Source organism: Oreochromis aureus, linkage group 8, assembly GCF_013358895.1.
Source record: "Oreochromis aureus strain Israel breed Guangdong linkage group 8, ZZ_aureus, whole genome shotgun sequence".
NCBI lineage: Eukaryota > Metazoa > Chordata > Actinopteri > Cichliformes > Cichlidae > Oreochromis > Oreochromis aureus.
The window spans coordinates 4,838,363-4,857,073 of record NC_052949.1 but is presented as its reverse complement, the minus strand read 5'-3'; the positions used below and the strand labels follow the sequence as shown (position 1 = coordinate 4,857,073).

Sequence of the window (18,711 nt, the reverse complement as noted above, 5' to 3'; positions counted from 1 at the left end):
GATGAAGCACTGTGTGTGAACTTTCTCGGGCTCTAGAAGGTGGAGGTTTTTTAATAATGATTAATTGTTTTTAAAACTGCAAGGCTTGTGTTTTATTTAATCAGGTGAGTGATTAAGTACGTGATCTACTTTAAAATTTCAACCTGGTGAACGATTAGACACTTTACAGGAAGCGAGCAGCAGCAAACATCTGGAAACGTTAAAATGCACCTACTGTTGAAATGCTGCCCTCTGGTGGTGAATGCTTTCATTCACACGTTGAAACAAAAAGCACCTTTAAGCTATCAGCGATAAGAAAATAGTGTTATAGCTATAGGTTTATGCTTTTTTTTTTTAGTGTTCGCTTTATTTTTAATTTCTTTCAGTTCAAAGTTCACAGCAGGCATCATAAAAACAGAGCCAAGTTTGAATAAACAGCCACAAATGCCGTTCTGTTAACAATTTCATCAAGTAAGGTTTTGTTTTTAAAGCCCAAAATACTTTTATAAATGTTTTAACCAACCAACAAGTTTTCACACACCATTTTAAACTGTAGTAACAGGTCAAAGGTCACCCATGTCAAACTAATGTTACTTAGTGCCAGGTTAGCGCACTTGTGGAGATCATTCAGCTGAAATGAAGCTTTCTGAACCGTCAGTGAGGATTGGTGCAGCGGTCACAACAGGAAGGTCCCTCTCGTCTCAGAGCTGCCAGGTGGCGTTTCAGTTTCGTCCCATAGTCCAGGTGTGTGTTGGTGTAACTGCTGATTGTAGGTGTGTGTAACAAACAAGACTTCTAGTTGTACTTTTAAAGCAGCAGCTTCCTCTTCAGGCTCCTGACAGCAGGTCAGTCATGTTTTATTCTCTTCCTGACATAATCCCAGAGGATAACTGGGTCTTCTTCTGGGAGTCAACTGGAGCTTTCACTGGTGAGGCAGACACATTAACCACTAAACTGTTTAAACCAGTCACCTCTCCACTAAAAGAAGTTGTGGCATTGAAACTCCTTTCAGCTGTTTAATCTACAGTTTCACACCCTAAAAGAGTCGCTCCATTTCCTGTTAACCTGCTCAAACAAAGCGCTGCTGATTTTTCCAGCAGATGCCTCAACTTACCATTTAATCACTGCCTAGGTGCCCATGAGCCTGGGCATACGTTCAATCCCTGCTGTGAACCTTTCACACCTCTGACAAGTCAGAAATAAAACTCCTCGCGCTTCATTGTAAGAAAATCTGACTTTCTACATAAATCATCAGCTGCAAGTTACTGCGTTCTGATTGGTCTGTTATGGATTTAAAACAGGACACTTCAGTGAGGATGACACTTCCAGATGCAGTTGGTGGTGTACTCAGGACGCTGATCACAGAAAGTTGTTTTACTTCATCAAATCTGACAGTAAAAATGTAGATTTCTGGTCTTCGATCATTCAGGACCAACTATGAAAAGTCTGCATTCAAACACCCAGAGCCAGAGGACAAACCCCTGAACGCAGCGCTACACCTGCAAGAGGCGAGCGGTGACATCACACAGGTTAAAATGAGCTGAGAGCAGGCCCACGGCACCAAGTTAAACATAAATGTTTTAATGGTACTATTTACAAAAAAGAAAAAACAATTCAGCTTTTTGATTAGGTTATAACTGCTGCAACAATCAAACAGGTACATCGACGTCTCGCTTAACTACAAAAAAAGAAAAAAACAAACAAACAGTGACTGAATGGCTGCGGGATAAAAAGGTGTAAAATGAAAAACCATAAATTTTTTTGCATAGCAATTAGTTACTTTAAGGAGTAGGAGGAGGAGGAGGAGGAGTGTGTGAGGTTATATGGAGGATGTGGTGAAAATAAAATCCGGTCCGAGTGTGACGATCGATCAATCGGTCGGAGGGGGCAGCAGAAGATTTTTTCCCTTGGAGAACCTGAGCTCAGGGCGGCTTCAGCTGAGAGCTGCTACATGTGAAATGTGAGAGGAGGGAGGGCGGGGTTTGTTTGCCGCGCTGCGATTTGATGTTTCTATTTCCTCTTTTCTTTTTTAAATTAAGTGGACGCCTTTGTGCCGTTGGGATCGGACGCAAGCGTGTTTGCTGACATGCAGCGGCGGCGCTTTGAGGGGTAAGTGCTTTAAAAAAAAAAAAGAAAAAAGAAAAACTAATAAAAAACAAACTTAAAAACGCCGCGTCTGTTTGTGCTGCCCTCTGTGAAGCTGAACTGAAAACAGAGGCGGCGGCGGCGGGAGATCAAAAAAGGAATGATTTACTATTAAAAGGAACGAACAAAAAGAAGAAGAGGATGAGTCAAAACAGAACGAGAGAAAAACTAACAACAAAAAACCCCCAACACGTCAGGAATGAAAAAACAAACAAAATGAAGCAAACCAGACTTGGCAGTTTAAAGAAGTGCTCTGGTGAGTTCAGGCGACCTCTAGAGGAAGGAGGGGGAACCACATCTCAAATGTACCAGTTTTATTTGGATGAGGAAGGTCTGGGGGGGGAAGAGGAAGGGCTGATTTTTTTTCTCCTTTTTTATTGTTTTATTTGTCACTCCACTAAAAATGTACATGGGAATTACAAGCAAACTAGTCAATAGAAAAAAAAACAAACAAACCCTTTGGCCATATTTTTGAGGAGTCCGCTACATAGTGCGCTACGAGTGTACACGCGACGTATGATACACCACTAAGCCCCCATGTACATTGTTTAGCCTACTACAGAAATTTTTTTGTAACGTGTTGTTTTTATACTTTTTTTAACATTTATCTTTTTTTTTTTTCTTCTTTCGTGTGACAAAAAACAAGTGTCGGGAAAGGCTTCTATCTCCGTAATGTTCACTAAAAACTGTGAAAGTATTAGACTGATGTTTGAATATCAAACAACAGGAACCCATTTAATGTTATTCTGCGCTGAGGTTCTGCTTGTTAATGCCAGAGAGGAGCTGTGTGTGTGTGTGTGTGTGTGTGCGCGTGTGTGTGTGTGTGTGGGGGGGGCCTCATTCATCGGTGGGTGGAGGACTTGTGTTTTGGGGCACCGCCACTGCTCTCGTCGTCAAGCGGCGGCTCTGCGTCGTCCGAATCAAGGCGTCCGTAGGCCATTGCTCGGCAACCTGAGATGCTGCGCATCCTGGGCCTGACTTGGTGATCGCTCTCAGACTCGGGCTCTGGGGCTGGGTCTTCGGGCAGGGGGAAGCATCGGCGTTCCCACGGTGCCACCGTCTGGGGGGGAAAAAAATGCGGGTGTTAAAAACAAATGAAAGCTTCAGACGCTTCATAGGCTGGCTGATCCTCAGGGGCGGAGCTACGTACCCGCTCTTCGAAGGTGAAGTCCGGCGTGGAGCACCGCGTGTCCTCACTGGACAGGAGCCGGTGGGAGTCCCTCGAGCAGGGCGTGTGGGGGTTGGAGGCGGTGTCGGGGCTGGCGGGACTCATGGGCGACGGCACGTGGCTGTAGTCGTGCAGCATCGGGCAGTGGCCCGGGTCGGGGGACGCGGGCTGAGGGGTGGGCGGGTTGGTCCCGCAAAGCAGAGGTGTGGTGCGCCCGTCCACGGACTTGTACGACCTGAGGAAGAAACGGAGTTGTCAATGTCACGGCTGCGGCGGGACAACAAACGTGAGGCGTTTACTGAGGTGTGTTACGCTGCTCTTACCTGCTGCCCCGCCTCTTAGCGGGAGCCAGGGCCCTCCAAGTCCAGCGGGTGCGCTCCTGGTCCTCGTAGGGCTGATGGAGCTGGATGAAGGCTGCGTCTGACAGGTCCTCCACCTGCAGAAACATCACACGTCATCAGGACCCCGAAAACTCGCTCGCTTCGGTTTAATCATCAAACACTCGGAGAGCAAGCGGTTTGACCGTCTGAGCTTGAACAACGACGCTGAGATGTTTTTACAACTTTTAATGTCACACTAAGAATTTAAACGAGGGTTTTTTAGGCTTTCAAAGCCTTCATGATTGCTTCACAGGTTTAAATGTACGAGTCAGATCCGACCACCAGGTGTCACTGTTCGCTCAGCAGCGATCTCCTGAATGGATCCTAACATCCCAGCTTAACACATGAAATCTGATAAATACCACTGATGAGGTGGTTCTCTCACCTCGCGTTCGTTCTCCTCCTCGGTTATGGGCTGCGAGAAGACGTCCACAGACCGCCAGCTTTAGCAAACGAGACAAAACCGTGTGAGTGCAGGAAACCAGCAGCTACAGCAGAGCAGTATTTTTCCATGCAGGTATTGGTTTACCTGGGCGTGAGAATCTCTTTGTACTGAAGCTTCTCCACGCGGGTGGTGGCGGCCACAGACATGGGGATTACTATGTTGTTGATGTCGAAGGAGCTTTCACCTCGCCTCCTCTTGATTGGCTGCTGCTGGAGAACAAAGGAGTGTAAACAAGCGAGACTTGACACAGAAGTCTGCAAACACTAACGACTTGACCGGCTCCGACACACTTTCAGCTCAAACACTCTCACAGCCTGCAGGGAGGATGACACGTGTCATCATGTTAATCCAAAAGATGAAGGTTAATAAAAACTGAGGTCATCATGAGCTCACTTCACAAGCACATTTGGATATTTACAATTTACAGGTTTCCTCTTTAATCCAAGGAGAGACTTTGTTTAATAAATGTTGTCCATGTCGGTGTAAAAGACCAGCAGGCATCAATTATACATTCATCTTTTAGGGTGAGCGTGCAAATGAGCTGAAGGTGCCCTGCAGGCCACAATAAGTTGGTCAAGTCTGCAGTATTTAACCATTTCTACGTCCAAACACTCCTCCAGCTCCCAAAAACAAACCGAGAGCTCCAAATTTATCCAGCTCCAAGAAAATCACCAGATGAACTTTAATATCCGTGAAAAAGAGGCTTTACAAGGTTTAGAGACTCAGCTTTGGACGTAAATGAAGACAAAACATCATTGACTTGTAATAAGTTTGTGAAGATGAGTACATGCAATTCAATACAAGCACAAAAAAGACGTAGGAGGAGTTAAATTGCTTCCAAAAGTTCACACAGCAGGAAGAAGACGCTGAAAACCGAACTTCAGCCGTGAGAACCTCTGGAGTGAGCCCAACCACAGCAGCAGGTTAATCATTAAAATGCTGCTTCATGGTTTCAGATTACTCGCTAAGAAGTCCTGAAGCTAAGCTAAGCATCCACACAGACAGCCTGATTCTGAAGTGTGAAAATAATGAATTAAAATAAAGTAAAATTATTAAAATAATAATGAGGAAAATAATGAGGAAAAAAAAAAAAAAGCGAAAACAAAAACAACCCCAGACAGCGCAGCACGTTAAAGCGCTCAGACCACGAACGGGGTCACAGATCACGAGTTACAGAGCGGATACGGCAGCAGCTGGCGCAACGAGTCTGCCGAGTGTTTTTGTTTCCTGCTGCTTTTTCTGCTCCAGCAACCACAAAAGTTTCAGCTCGAGTTTAACGTCTGAACCTCCGCCCAGCGACAAACACTGTGTGATGAGTGTTTACCGAGGCCATGTTCTTCTCACACCCTGAGCCTTAACTTTTACTTCTGTTCGCATTAATGGCGCCAAAAACGCATCAGACAGTGACGCTCGCAGCTTGTTTGCATGCTGCCGCCGCAGAGGTCTCAGTTTGTTTGCTGTCTTCCTCACTACAGCGCAGCTTTCCCACACACTTCGTGTCTAAGACTTTCCCTGGAACACATTTTCTTTAATGCTGTGCTCGCCATCTTGTGTCATGTGAAACCATCGGATTTCCACGCAGCTACTGAAATAAATGGAGGTCATTAATAAAATCTATGACTGCAGATCGCAGAAAAGAGCTGCACAACAGTAAAGCCTGCTTAAAACACAGAGCGAGCTTTTTTTTTTTTTTTTAAAACCCCTGACTGATGATTTGAATCATCCAAATACAGTGAGAGATGCGGGCAGGCGGGCGTCCTTACAGGCATGTTCGGGACGCTCTGGCTGCCCGGGCCCAGCAGCGCAGAGTTCTCTGAAGACGTGGACAGCTGGCGTGTTAGGGGGCTGTGCAGGGACGAGTTCATGTTGGTTAGAGTCGTGCAGGGGCTGCTCGAGTCCATGAAGAGTTTGGGGGAGGCTGGAAGAAAGAAAGGAAAAGTCAGGCGGGTTCACTGATGCGTGGACCTCAGATTAAAGCCATCCTCCTGCAGACGTGCAACTCACAGTCCGCTCTCTCCAGCGAGTGCTCTCTTATTCTCTTGCGGCTGTAGTTCTTGTCGTATGGCCCTAATGGGGCCGAGATGGCCTGCAGCCGCTCGGTCTTACACACAGCTTGGCCCTCCAGCCTGGCCGCAGTCATCACGGCACTGCTGCCGCCGCCACCGCCTCCGCCAACACTGCTGTCCACTGTCCTCGACTTCTCAGCACTTCTCTTGTGGCCCAGTCCTGCAACACCAGGAGTACATCAGGTTACTGTCACATATGGCACAGGTTAGGACAACTCACTCCACAGTTGTGGATGTTCACATTATACATTAAAACAAACATGTTCAGATAATAAAAATTTACTCCAAGACTTTTGTTGAGTTTAAAATCCACTCCCTGAAGTTTTCAGTTCAGTTCTGCTCATATGTCAGATATTAAATCTTCACTTGTGTGATGGTGGAATTAGTCAATGTGTATTTTCTCTTCTAGGACAACAACCAGCTGCTCTTTTCTCAGCTGAGTGGATATGACATCGAGATCGGGCCTTCTCAGAAGGCACATTCTCTTCTGAGAAGCGTCTCATTGCGTGAAATTAGGAAATACGGCAGCTACTGGGACAGAGTGGACTGTGAAACCTACACAGCTGGAATTAAGCAGAAACCTAACCTGAAAAACAATCACACTGTGTCCCAATAATGTGCTGACTTAAAAAAATTACATTTCGTAACATCGTACATTTGTACACATTTGTCTGTTTCTTCACGTCTTATATTTATTTTGAATGTGAAAGGTCGTATTTAAGTCTGGGTGATGTAATCTCAGAGGCGTCGCTGTGCTCGTGTGCTGTTATCAAATGGCAGAAACCTGCCGCTCGGACAGCTCCCATACTTACTGACTGCCATGAGCGAGTTGGTGAACTTGTGCTTCTCTTTGGATGAGGAGAGCTTGTGTTTGAGGGAGAGCTTCTTCAGTGGTTTGCTCCTCTCCAGTGACTTGGTCTGCCATTGGCTCTTCATCACCTGCTGCAGCCGCAGGCCTATACAAACGTCTGAGGAAGACAGCGGCAGAGGAAACGAGACTCAGAAAAATGAACTTCATGAAGAAAATGTTATGCTTTCCCTCATATTCTGTCATATATGTTCTTGTTACGGTGACGGAGGTTCACGTTAAACACTGTGAAACTTTCAAATTAACGAGGTCAGCATACGAGATAAATGCTGACTCAGTCTCGGGCAGTTTTTTCTACTTTTGGCTCTTCTCAGGCACACAGCTCGACCTTCCAGATGTTTCCAAGGGGCAGCCAGTCAGGAGCTTACTTGTTTCACACAGGAGGACAAACTGAGGGCACTTCTGTAATTACACTCAGAATTTAACAATACCACCACCAGGGGGCAGAGTTTTCTGTGGACGTGTTAAAACTCAAATGTAATGAGGGTTCAGTGCTGAGCGTTTTTAGGCAAATTGAGGTTCAGATGAGCACACAGTAGCATAAACTGATATTACATCAAAGTGCAGCCCAACTTCAGCTAATAAATATATTCCCACGGGTTTTTTGTTTTTAACCCAGCGTCCGGTGTGAAGCACTACTACTAGAACCAAAACGCAGCAGTAATGCACATACAGGCTGCCAGACACCATTAAGCAACAAGAACAGGAGAAGAAAGCGCTGTAGCTACCAGGGATCAGACTGGTAAGGTCTTTATGGAGCTGTGACATTACATGCTGCTGTACACAGAGGAGAAAAAACACAAATGTCTGCCACAAATATAGCATTTCAAGTAATCTGGGGTGGAGGGTGGCTGAAATGACCATCCTTAATATGAATCATGCCAAGTCCAAGAATACAAAAGACATATTCCTAAAATTAGTGCTATAAACTCTTAAAGAGTTTAGTGGAGTTTAGTGATTCACAAGAAACAAGCCTTAGAGCAGCAGTCCAAATGTTCACTAATAACCTTTAAAGTCACCTCCAAAATTTTCCCCCTTTGTTTTAGTGTAAACAAATTTAAGTGCCCAGTGAAAATTACATCCATGAGACACCCTGAGATAGCTTCAGAAAAACAAAATGATTAAACAGTGAAAAGAAAACACGACATCACATCTCCTCTGGGCTCAGAGTTTCAGAAATAATCCAGTTAAATTACAGGAAAACGGACGAACAGCCCACAACCCAGACTGAAGACAATTACACTTTTTCCCCCTGTATAATTAAAAAATAAAACTTATTTCCTGTCATTTATTGGTTTGTCAGTTACACATTTTATTTAGCGTTAAAGGCAAAAATAAAACACTAAACTGCCTGAAAGTTTTGCCCTCCCTCTGGGAGCAAATCAGACGTCCTGATAGGCTGAATCTGGCACCAGGCTGTGAGCTTTACAGTGCAACCTTAGATAATCTATTCTGTGAGCTTCAGCCAAACCTACTGCTTCACTTGTCTGTGTCGTGTAAAACTGTTCATGTTTTGATTTGCAGTAAAGTCAGAAATTCCTGCCTTCGTTTATGTAAGTTCTTTGCTGCTGCAGAGAGAGAGAAGACTAAATGACTAAATATGTTCAGCAGAACTTCCTGCTGAGCCCACAGCCACGCCTTGTTTGTCTTCCCCTCTGGATGTAAAGGAGGAAATGGCTGCGTAAACTCAAGCTCCGCTCTGAGACCAGCACTGACCGTCAGGGAAGGAGAGGATGGGGTGGACGCCAAGATCCAGCCTTGACAGGCGCTCCAGGGTGGGCAGCTCGTACTGAGGGTCCTCTCTGGGGGTGGGCCAGCCACCGCACATCACACAGCTGGGGTTAACCCTGCAGTTACACTGGATGCAGCTGCTCCTCGGGGCCTGCCAGGAGGACAAACGAGAGCGGTTGCAAATCATTCACAGCCAAGCTGTGATTATTAATAATTCAGCTGCTTCACCGACACGGCCGTTAAACACTTATTGAGTGAGTCATGCCAGAAAACGTTCTGCTCTTTAGAGCCGCTGACGTCATGCTCCGTGTGCCTGCTTTATGTCTATTCCCCCCATTTTTAAAATTGCTCTATTATTAGTTCTGCTGCTACTTTACTAAAACTTACTCTTTTAATACATACAAAAACAGAACAGACTGCACCCGCTCCTTAAGCTCCTTGTTGAACTGTATCTAGATTTTCTTCTTTTCCATTGACCTTGTGTATTTTATTCTATTTTTTCCTATTTAGCTGTGCCATTTTTTTCATACTGAGCCATTTCAGTTTGTGTTTCACTCTATTTAAGCCAGGCTGTGTTTAATGAGTTTGGTCCTCCCACTAGAAAAAACATAACCCATACAATCAGACAATACCTATTAGAATTTGTAAATCACTGGTGTTCAAAAGTTCCTCTGCAGAAAATGTCCTCCAGCTCATCTGAGGTATCAGCTCCTATTTTGATTAGATTTTGTTATATGAACGCACGTGGACGTATCTGATACCGATTTAGTTCGCTGTACTTCGTCCCACACAAATAATCAGTGTTTCCTCCTCACTACTGAAACAAACCCTATTATTATACACTAATATAGTACATTTTAATCTCTTTCGGCACACTCTTTAAAGAAGCTGTGGTAGTGCCTCAAGTTACTATGCTATGATTTAGGGAGTTTCCTGGTGTAAAATCAGGTGGTCTCTGAGCCACTTAGTTTCACTTTTGCCTTGTGATGTGCTCCACGATAAACTGATCATCACCAAATTATCCTGAATCAGTGGAAGACAATGAGTCCACAAAGTGATCGACCTGGGGCTTCGATAAGGAGGGAACATAAACCAATCGGGTCAACACTGTAAATACTGACACTCTGTAAACATTAAAAGTCTTTAAACTAATCATGAAATGATTAAGATCATTCTTAACTACATCATAAAAACATGTTAAAAAAAAAAAGCTGTTTTAGAGGCACAGCATTTTAAAACGACAGCTGTGAATGATTTGGATTTTATAATGTGAATAGTTGTTTAATGTAAAACATGCATTAAGCTTCTTATGTCCTGCTGAACTGATAGGATTTTCTCTCTTTCTGACTCATGTGGTTCGCCATGCTTTGATTTGAAGGACCTTTTTGTTGTTTCTTTGAACGTCAGTTTTATTCCTCTAAAAATATTGTTTTTAAAAATAAACAGGAGAAATGTGACTGCATAATTGTAGTAGTAATATTTTTAAGTTTAAAAGCCTCAACACATTTAGAGACTTAAAAGTCACACTTTTCTTTCTACCCCCACCCCCCCAACTAAAACTTGTGAGTCGTCACATGGGGCCATTACTGCCCTTTGTTGTTCGACTCTGAATGAAGATGCCCTACTTTCCCCATCTCTCGTTTACTCAGTTATTAGGTCACACACCAGCCAAAGAGTGAAGCCTAAAAAACTAGATGCTGTCTAACAAAAAGCCCTTTCACTGCTCTTAAATGTGCAAAACTGAACATTCAGCATGTTTGCGCCATTTTCACAAAGACTCCTTCACACAAGCGTGCCCTCGCAGCTTCTTTCAAGTGAAACCCAAGAATAATCCCACAGAGCAGAAAACTCACCTTGCCGTTAAGGTTGGGCACAGTGTTGGGCTGAATGAGTCGCCGCCGGCGGCAGCTGATTAGAGGCCGCGTACGTGCAGCCACGCATGTGCTGTCGTAGGCCGACGGCTGCTGATGCTTGGCGTCTGTGCTCTCTGCCATCCTACAACACGGAGAGAAAATTTAGCACCTGTTAAAAGCTGGCGTGCTTGTAGCTGTGAGCGCATCTCATTAGCTTAAAACTCATCAATGTGACTTCAGCTGCCAGATGTGCTACACCTCAGAGATAACAGACTGTACTAGCAGCTGTACAGTCTGTATGATGCAGTGCCCAAAGTATTATAAACTTTGCAAAACAAAAAACTACAAATATTTCAAAGAAATCAAAATCACTGAGTGTGTGAATGTGTGTGTGAATGGGTGGATGTCTGGATATGTAAAGCGCTTTGGGGTCCTTAGGGACTAGTAAAGCGCTATATAAATACAGGCCATTTACCATTTACATCAAGCATCCCAAACTCTGGATTCAGGCCTCAAGATAATAACAAGACATGTGAGCTGACCCTATGTGACAGCATTGCAAATAACCATCTGTGAGGACATTTTCACACTCTTTCCCGTGTTTGGAACAATTTTTTTTCCTAATCTAATGTATTATAGAGTCTGAATATTTAATGGTCATAACTTCAACAGTTTCCACACACAAACATTGGACATATAATTCAATAGATTGTCTTATGATACCTTTTTATTATAATTAATTAAAGTCAACTGGTGCCCCTTCAGAAACCTTAGTATGAACCTACACAATAAAAATTTACCTTGGGATGCCGTTGTAGCACCAAATGAGTGGGTTGAAATTTGGTGCATTTTCAGAGCAAATCAATTCTACACCCACTCCAAGTGTCTAACCCACAGGTTCAGGAGCAAAACTGCACCAATTTTAATGTGTATGATGTAGAGGCACATAAACAAGCGTTCACTACAGAAAACTTTACCCAAAATACACTTTTCATAGGTCAGTATGTGATAGCAGGAGATTCCTTTTGTGTTAACAGAGCTTAAATTTAATTTTCAGGGCTGACAATTTCTTGTAAATATCACCGTTACTTGAAAAAGAGGAAACTCTGATTCACCCATCTACATTTAAAGGGCCTGTATTTAGCAAATTATTCACAGCATGAAGGTAAAATTTTGTACTGCTTCATTAAAATCCACTGAAGTCATTACTGAAAATAAAGCTGATTCTGTCAGGTGGGATTTTATTTGGTTAATTTTAAAAGGAATGACTTCTTTCTCATATGGCACTAACAACAGGAGATGGCCTGCTTTAGAAACCTTCATCAGCAATGAGGAAGCTGCCTGAGCACAGCGTGTAGGAGGCTGAGTTCACACGTCTATTACTCACTTCATTCTCACAGAGGTCATTACAGTTAATTAAAATGAAACTAAAACCAAAACCAGGTGAAAAACAACCTATGCACACTTAGAAAAACAAATGTTATTCAGATTTTTGTACAGAAGTTAACTGACACACATCTACAGGACTGTGTCCACTGACTGCGTGAAATGAAAACTAAACTAATAATCAAAACTAAACCGAAACGGGCAAAGTCATCCTGAAAACTAAACACAACAGAAACAAAAATAAACTAAATAAAAACCCCTGATTCAAACACGGGTGCAGTTCAACAAACTTTGCACTATTGAGCTGGAGGTTAAAGGCAAGTCATCAGGCGGCATCTACCAGCTACACTTTCACATTTGCAAAGAAAAATTTGGTTCAGGGAAGCTGATGTTTAAAAGATGTGCCAGTTTTTTTTTTAAAATGCAGTATTAAGACTACAAAAAAAAAAAAAAATGTCACAGACAGTTTTGTCCATAGTGGATATTGTGATTGCGTGAAAAGCACATGAGACAAATATTAAAGTTGGGTCCATTTATTACCACAGCAAAACACCACTATGCAAAGATGACTAACATGGATGTTTTCCATTTGAAATGTCTGCTGTGAAAAAGGTTAATTACTTTTCTACTAATCACTGCAGCTCCAGCTAAAATCAGCATCTATGTAACTGCAAATCCAAACGAAGGACTCCCCTCTCGTGTTTCCCGGAAAGGCAGCGAGCCTTTCCGAGAACTCGAAATGAGGTAATCATTAGCAGCTGTACCTGCTGAGGACGCCGTTGACTGGCTGCCCGTTTTGACCTTTCCAAGGGCCGGGCTCTGTGCTGCTGATATGGGCGGTGCCCGTGTGCTCCAGCCGTTCTGAACCGGCGTCCTGCATCGACAGATAAGACCAAAACCAGTTAGACTACACCTCGTGTTAACAGGCAGGCTGACCACGCTGAGCACTCAGGCAGCCGGCGGTATTTCAGGAAACTGCATTAGAGACAAACTGAATCATCCTGGTCCTGTGGCCTTGAATTATTCAGTCCAGATTTGGGCTAAGGCCTTCACTCTCCCAAGGCTTAAACCATCAAGATAAAAAAACAACAACCCTGAAGCACTTTTTTCACAAGCTTTTACACAAGTGAACAGTTTCATGATTCCAATCACCCTTTTGTCATTTCATAAACATCTGCTCCACATTTCTCTATCATTTTAAACTCAATAGCTGGGCGTGTGTTAATTTGTACTTTACGTCTTTGCAACATTGATATTTTTATTTTCTTGTATTAAATATATCGACTATAATGAAACATGCACAACATATACAGCAGCTTTGCCATGACATCAAATTACTTTAAAGACAGAAAAACATTTAATTTAATGAGGTTCAACATGCAGTAGAGCAAATGTACACCACTGCGATGGGAGGCTGCACAGCTGCAGCTGAATAGACAAACAATTTAAACACCCAGACAGGCCAACTCATCGAGAGAAATTATTTGGATCTGAGGGTTAGGGAGCTTTTTTTCTTTCTAAACTGCTTTGATTCGGTGAGACTTGAGGAACAGATAGGAAGACAATTTCCCGTGAACACTTAACATTTCATTTCCACCTGTGTGAAAACAAACAAGCTCAATATTTCAGTCATTCTCAGGAATAGACTAAAGCAGAGCTGCTTATATTTACCCACTAACACAGTATCCGAAGATCAAAGTGCTGAATAAAAGCTACAACTAATATTCATTCATTAATATTTATTTATCTTTACATTATACACTTGAATGAATGGGGTTATTTATAAGAATTGATGAAGGCTAAAGATTTTTATCTTGCACCATTTTCTCTTTGATGGAAGAACTGCTAATTAAACTAAAGCTGAAAATTTTGTAGCCTTACTGGTATTTCATTTTGTTTTTGTATTCTTCCCTTTGTATTCACAAAAAACTGATCTTAGGCTCGCCTCTTACATAAATCTTTAAACTCATCTTCATTCAAAATAATCCCTTTTCAAGCATTTAGTCTCAGTTCATCCTCCGTCTTAAACAGTTTCAACTTCTTCTGATTGGTTGCGCATCTCAAAAATAAGGTTTGAACAGTAGGCGGTAGGGCTGCCACGATTAGTCGACTAGTCACGATTACGTCGACTATCAAAATCGTCGACGACTGATTTAATAGTCGACGCATCGTTTGAAGCTTTGTAAGATCACAAAAGACGCAGGAATAAGTAGTAGGATTTAAGAGTGTAATAACGGACTGAAACAGAAGATGGCAGCACTGCATGTACAAGGATGCCAGCTGCCGTTACACTCAAGAAGAAGAAGAAGCAGCAGTGTCCCAGAATTCATAGCGCGCCCTGCTCAGTTTTCAACAATGGCGGCAGCTAGTTAGTTTTAATATTACTCTTATTAATCTTTCTGGGTCACAAAATAAACGTTTAACATATTTTCAGGCGAGAATGTAGCTGTGTAAACCTCAAATATTTGCTCAGTTTATCAAGACACTGCATATTTTCAAAAAAAGCGCTCCGACGTTTTCGGAGACGTCTGTTACCCACTAGCTCGATAGCTAGCCGGGGCAAGGCTCACTAGAGCCCGTGAGAACACCGGACTCCCGGCAAATCGTTTTCAAACCCACCACTGTCTTTTCGCTACTCAGGTTAAACATATATAAGTCAGTTAGATAACTTAAAAATGTTATTGTTTGGCCTTTTTTTTAGTATTTTATTTGTTCCTGAGTAAATCGGTTTGGCTGAGATTAAAGTTATAGTTTATACACGACTGAATAAACGTCAAGCAGACAACTGATTATCAGAAGTGTGAGATGTTCGAGAATATACTCCGGTGTCCCGTTATATTTTAGATAGCAAGGAGTTTATTAAACTTTACCGAAACAATCTGTAAATCTCATTAAATTTAATAAACTATCATCTTGTCTTTATTTTTAGTTAGCACATACCCTAAACACTTAAAACTGTAAGCTAATGTTATATAAGAGCAGATGCTGCTGGTGCAATAAGCTGTACGTTTTACGTCCAATGGATGCATGATCCGATTAGTCGACTAATCGCAAAAATAATCGGTGACTAGTCGACTATCAAAATAATCGTTTGTGGCAGCCCTAGTAGGTGGGTGGAGCTTGTGCCACTTGCAGCTAGAGCTGTGTACCTGAGATGATGGGATCAGCCTTGCTAAGTAAGAAAAGGGGGGCTATGAAAACAGTGTCAGCGGTTGTATTTTAATGCAGGCCAAATATTTTTCTAAAAGAATATAAAAATAGTAAAAATGCTCCTTTTAACTAATCTATCCAAGATAGTGGCTGGGTTGATTAAAGATAACCTCTGTCTTGAACCGTTTACAGCAGAAGGATGAGACTTTGACTCGCAGGGATTAGACATGCATACAGTGACCTCATTATTTTGTCCTATTTCATGTGACCATGCACAAATGTAACAATACGTGTGACAGAAAGTATGTAAAACAATAAAAAGGTCAACAAAAAAGAATAAAAACAATGGTTTTAAGCAACTAGCAGCTACTGTTCTATTAAAAGGTCATTTTTTAAAGAAACAAATCTGTTTACCTGAGTATTTACAGGCTCTGCTTTCACTTCTGTCCCACCTGCAAGCACCCCGCTTGGAGAAACACCTCCCAGCTCTACTGAGCCCTGAGAAATCGAGAGATGAGTTATACTTTCAATTCAAAGATAAAGAAATTAATACAAGTTAAAATGTATCACAGAGGTTCTTCATCCTACAGTGTCAGTGGAAATGCACATAAAAGGACTCTTTTCTGATTTTACGACACTTGATGGAAGATAATGGATTTTTCTGCACATCAGAGAAAGAAAAATGCACAGACGTGTCTAACAAATGGAAGGACTGACCTTGCTGGCGCGGATCTGTCTATAAATGTCCGTCTGCTGCCGGATGCGGTACTCCAAGTCCGAGATGTGGGCCTGGAGCCAGTTCCAGTGGCTGATGATGGCAGCTCTCTCCACGGTGTAGCGGCTCTCTGCTCGCTTCCATCTGCAAGGGGAAAAAAAGAAAAAGAAAAAAGATGACACGAGTGTTTAAGTTATCGTAAACAGAAGACACTCTGGGTGATAGTGATTTATTTCACGTGTGTCCAGATCAAATCTGCTCTTCACTAACTTTGATCTGGCCAGCAGATCACTTTAGGTTCTTAATATTTGAGCCCAACCAGCTGTAGCAATTGTTTGAATTCCACAGACACATTAAACTAGACAGACAAGCACACCTAAAAAAAAAAAAAAACCAACGGGCTAATACAGAATACAACAAAAAGGAAAGTTTATGCTGCAGGCAGACAATCTGAACTGAGGCGTCAGGACCTCTGATGGATTTCGATCCACCAGTCTGAGGAGATGAGCCAGGCAAAAAAAAAAACACAGTGAAATCTAAAACCAAGTTTTTATAAGCTTCCTTTTATGTGATGATGTATCTCTCACCATTTTTTCATCTCCCTTTTAGGACTCTATCATATAAATAAAGTTCTTATTTACTACTACATCTTTACTGTGAGTAAAGAAAGGCCTGTGTTGGGCCATGGGTCTTAAATGTGCTGCTATTTTGGTGTTTAAATTCACAAATATACACATAGATAAGGAACAACCAAGAGGAAGGAACAGTCTCAAAGCTGATGAGAGCTGAAAAGAGTCAAATCAAAGTACGGAGGAGCTAAGGAGGGTTTCAAAAGGCTGCAATGTACAAGTAGCTTTTTTTTTTTTTTTTTTTTTTTTTTTTTTTAAACAGAGTTTCTAGTAGTAGAAGCAGTAACTTCCTACACACCTTGTTAAGCCTTACAAACATATGTGCAAGAACAAAGTTAAAGATTAATCATTGTGCTTTGATTGCAAGGTCTAATTCAGGCTTGTGAAACAAGCAAGTTGCTTTCATGGTCTTATCTTGTTCAATTGTCCTGAAGTTGGACTGGGGTGGGGGTTGGGGGGGACAAAAACAAACTAATTTATTTTCACAAAGGTCAAATTAAATAGAAACACCAATGAAAAACAACTTTATTTCTAAGGCTGTAATTTTAAATAAAGAGGAATAAACAGCATATGAAGTGAAACACCATATTTATCTCACTGAGATTAATTACTCATCCTGTCCACTGAACTGAATTGTGGTGAACTTCAAACTCACTTTGATTGTTTTAATATAGCCCATAATCTTTATTTATTGAGCTTTCTTATGTAAAAATCCCCCAACCTCACACCAGGAAACAACTTGATAAGCAGCATGATTTATTATTGCAGTTTGATGTTCATAGGTCACATGTAGGTTTTAACACAGCCAGCTGATGAAGGTTCAAAACAAATCAACAGACTATTGTGTGAAAAAGAAAATGCACTTAATTTAGTGAAACTGTGGGACAGTATTATTTTCTTTTATAAAGGATGTTTCAGTGTACACTCTGCTAAAGAAGGTAATAAAGGAAGCACTGAAGCAGCCTTCCTTAGCATTTAAGGAATTCAAACAGCTTTTATTGTGTCTGCCACACAGACACCTCCAGGTCATTTCATTCAGAAACCTTCATAAGAAAAACAGACCAGTCGGCATCAGCCCTCGTCTCGCTGGGGCCCAGTGTGGCCTTTAGTGAAGCTCCACTTATTTATGCAACTGGTCTTCAACTACAGTTATTAGTCTGTTCCCAGTTTATATAAGTACTTTCCGGTTTTACTGAACTATTATTAAACACTAAAATTGATTATTTGGAGCATTTCCGCTGTCAGACTGCAGAGGTCAGTGAATCAGCGTTACAGCAGAGCTCCCAGCAGTGGCAGCTGCAGGCAGCTTGGAAAAGCATTAGAGTCAAAAAAATAACATGATTAGGCATGCATTATAAATATGTGGAGAAATTAAAAATTAAAGAAAAAAAGAACTGGGGGTTTCCACTGCAGGGGTATGCTCTGTGAGAAAGGAACAAGTGCCAGCTGAGAGCAGGGTACTCCATTTTACCAGTATGACACACAGAATGGCCATTTCAAAGGCAGACATGAGAGGAAAATGTCTGCTCCTGCACACTGCGGAAGCAACCACAGAGGGCACCATTTCTTCCAAAGACAGGGCCGCAGAGGCTGTGGATGAACAATGAAAGTAATGACTCAGATAGCAGACAAAGATAGACCTTGCACTCCCTCTTTCTCCTCTCTTCCCCACACACCCCTAACCTGTTTTCAATTTCCAGAGCTTCCACCAGGGCAGAGGTAGATGGGAGAGAAAGACAAGGGAGATGGGAAGGGTCGCTCTGGCAGTCTGGAGAGGATCAGACAGGCCTTAAAAGCAAATCCACATGGCACAGGGTGCAGGAGGGGGGTGGGGCTGGGTGCAGACACTGGAATAACCAATAATCCAACCAAGAATCCTGCCTTACTGAGGTGCTGAGCGGAAACAGCTCCTCTGGCGGATGACGTCCACCTCGGAGCCGATCAGTGCAATCAGAGACATTTCAATTTCTTCCTTGACACATCTGCTAGTCTTATGTCCCCGTTCAGTACGACATAGTATGGAGGACAATGCTGCAAATACAGCTGCAGTGTTTCCTGCTGGCACTACTTCCTGTTGCTGTTCCACACACACACACACACACACACACACACACAGCTGTAATGCACCCAAACACACCCATTAGGATCAGTTCCATTTAGTCCCTGTGAATTAGAGGTATCAAACATGAGACCCAG

The 18,711-nt window shown here is 42.4% G+C and overlaps 1 protein-coding gene across 7 annotated transcripts in view; it reads right to left on the bottom strand.

Moving 5' to 3' along the window:
• Positions 1 to 1,539: 1,539 nt before the first annotated feature.
• Positions 1,540 to 18,711, bottom strand: part of LOC116321243 (KAT8 regulatory NSL complex subunit 1) — a 41,983-nt gene continuing 24,811 nt past the window's right edge. For 5 of the 7 annotated variants that reach the window (XM_031741033.2, XM_039616248.1, XM_039616249.1 and 2 more), the window contains 13 exons: positions 15,889 to 16,030; positions 15,586 to 15,669; positions 12,786 to 12,895; positions 10,636 to 10,777; positions 8,768 to 8,933; positions 6,996 to 7,151; positions 6,122 to 6,352; positions 5,881 to 6,035; positions 4,202 to 4,326; positions 4,058 to 4,115; positions 3,616 to 3,728; positions 3,275 to 3,527; positions 1,540 to 3,184 (listed from right to left, as the gene is read on the bottom strand). In XM_031741033.2, coding sequence (XP_031596893.1) covers positions 2,966 to 3,184; positions 3,275 to 3,527; positions 3,616 to 3,728; positions 4,058 to 4,115; positions 4,202 to 4,326; positions 5,881 to 6,035; positions 6,122 to 6,352; positions 6,996 to 7,151; positions 8,768 to 8,933; positions 10,636 to 10,777; positions 12,786 to 12,895; positions 15,586 to 15,669; positions 15,889 to 16,030 — 1,954 coding nt within the window. In that variant the 3' untranslated portion in view covers positions 1,540 to 2,965. The remainder of the gene's footprint in view (positions 3,185 to 3,274; positions 3,528 to 3,615; positions 3,729 to 4,057; positions 4,116 to 4,201; positions 4,327 to 5,880; positions 6,036 to 6,121; positions 6,353 to 6,995; positions 7,152 to 8,767; positions 8,934 to 10,635; positions 10,778 to 12,785; positions 12,896 to 15,585; positions 15,670 to 15,888; positions 16,031 to 18,711) is intronic. The other 2 variants (XM_031741036.2, XM_031741037.2) reach the window with 2 other exon arrangements.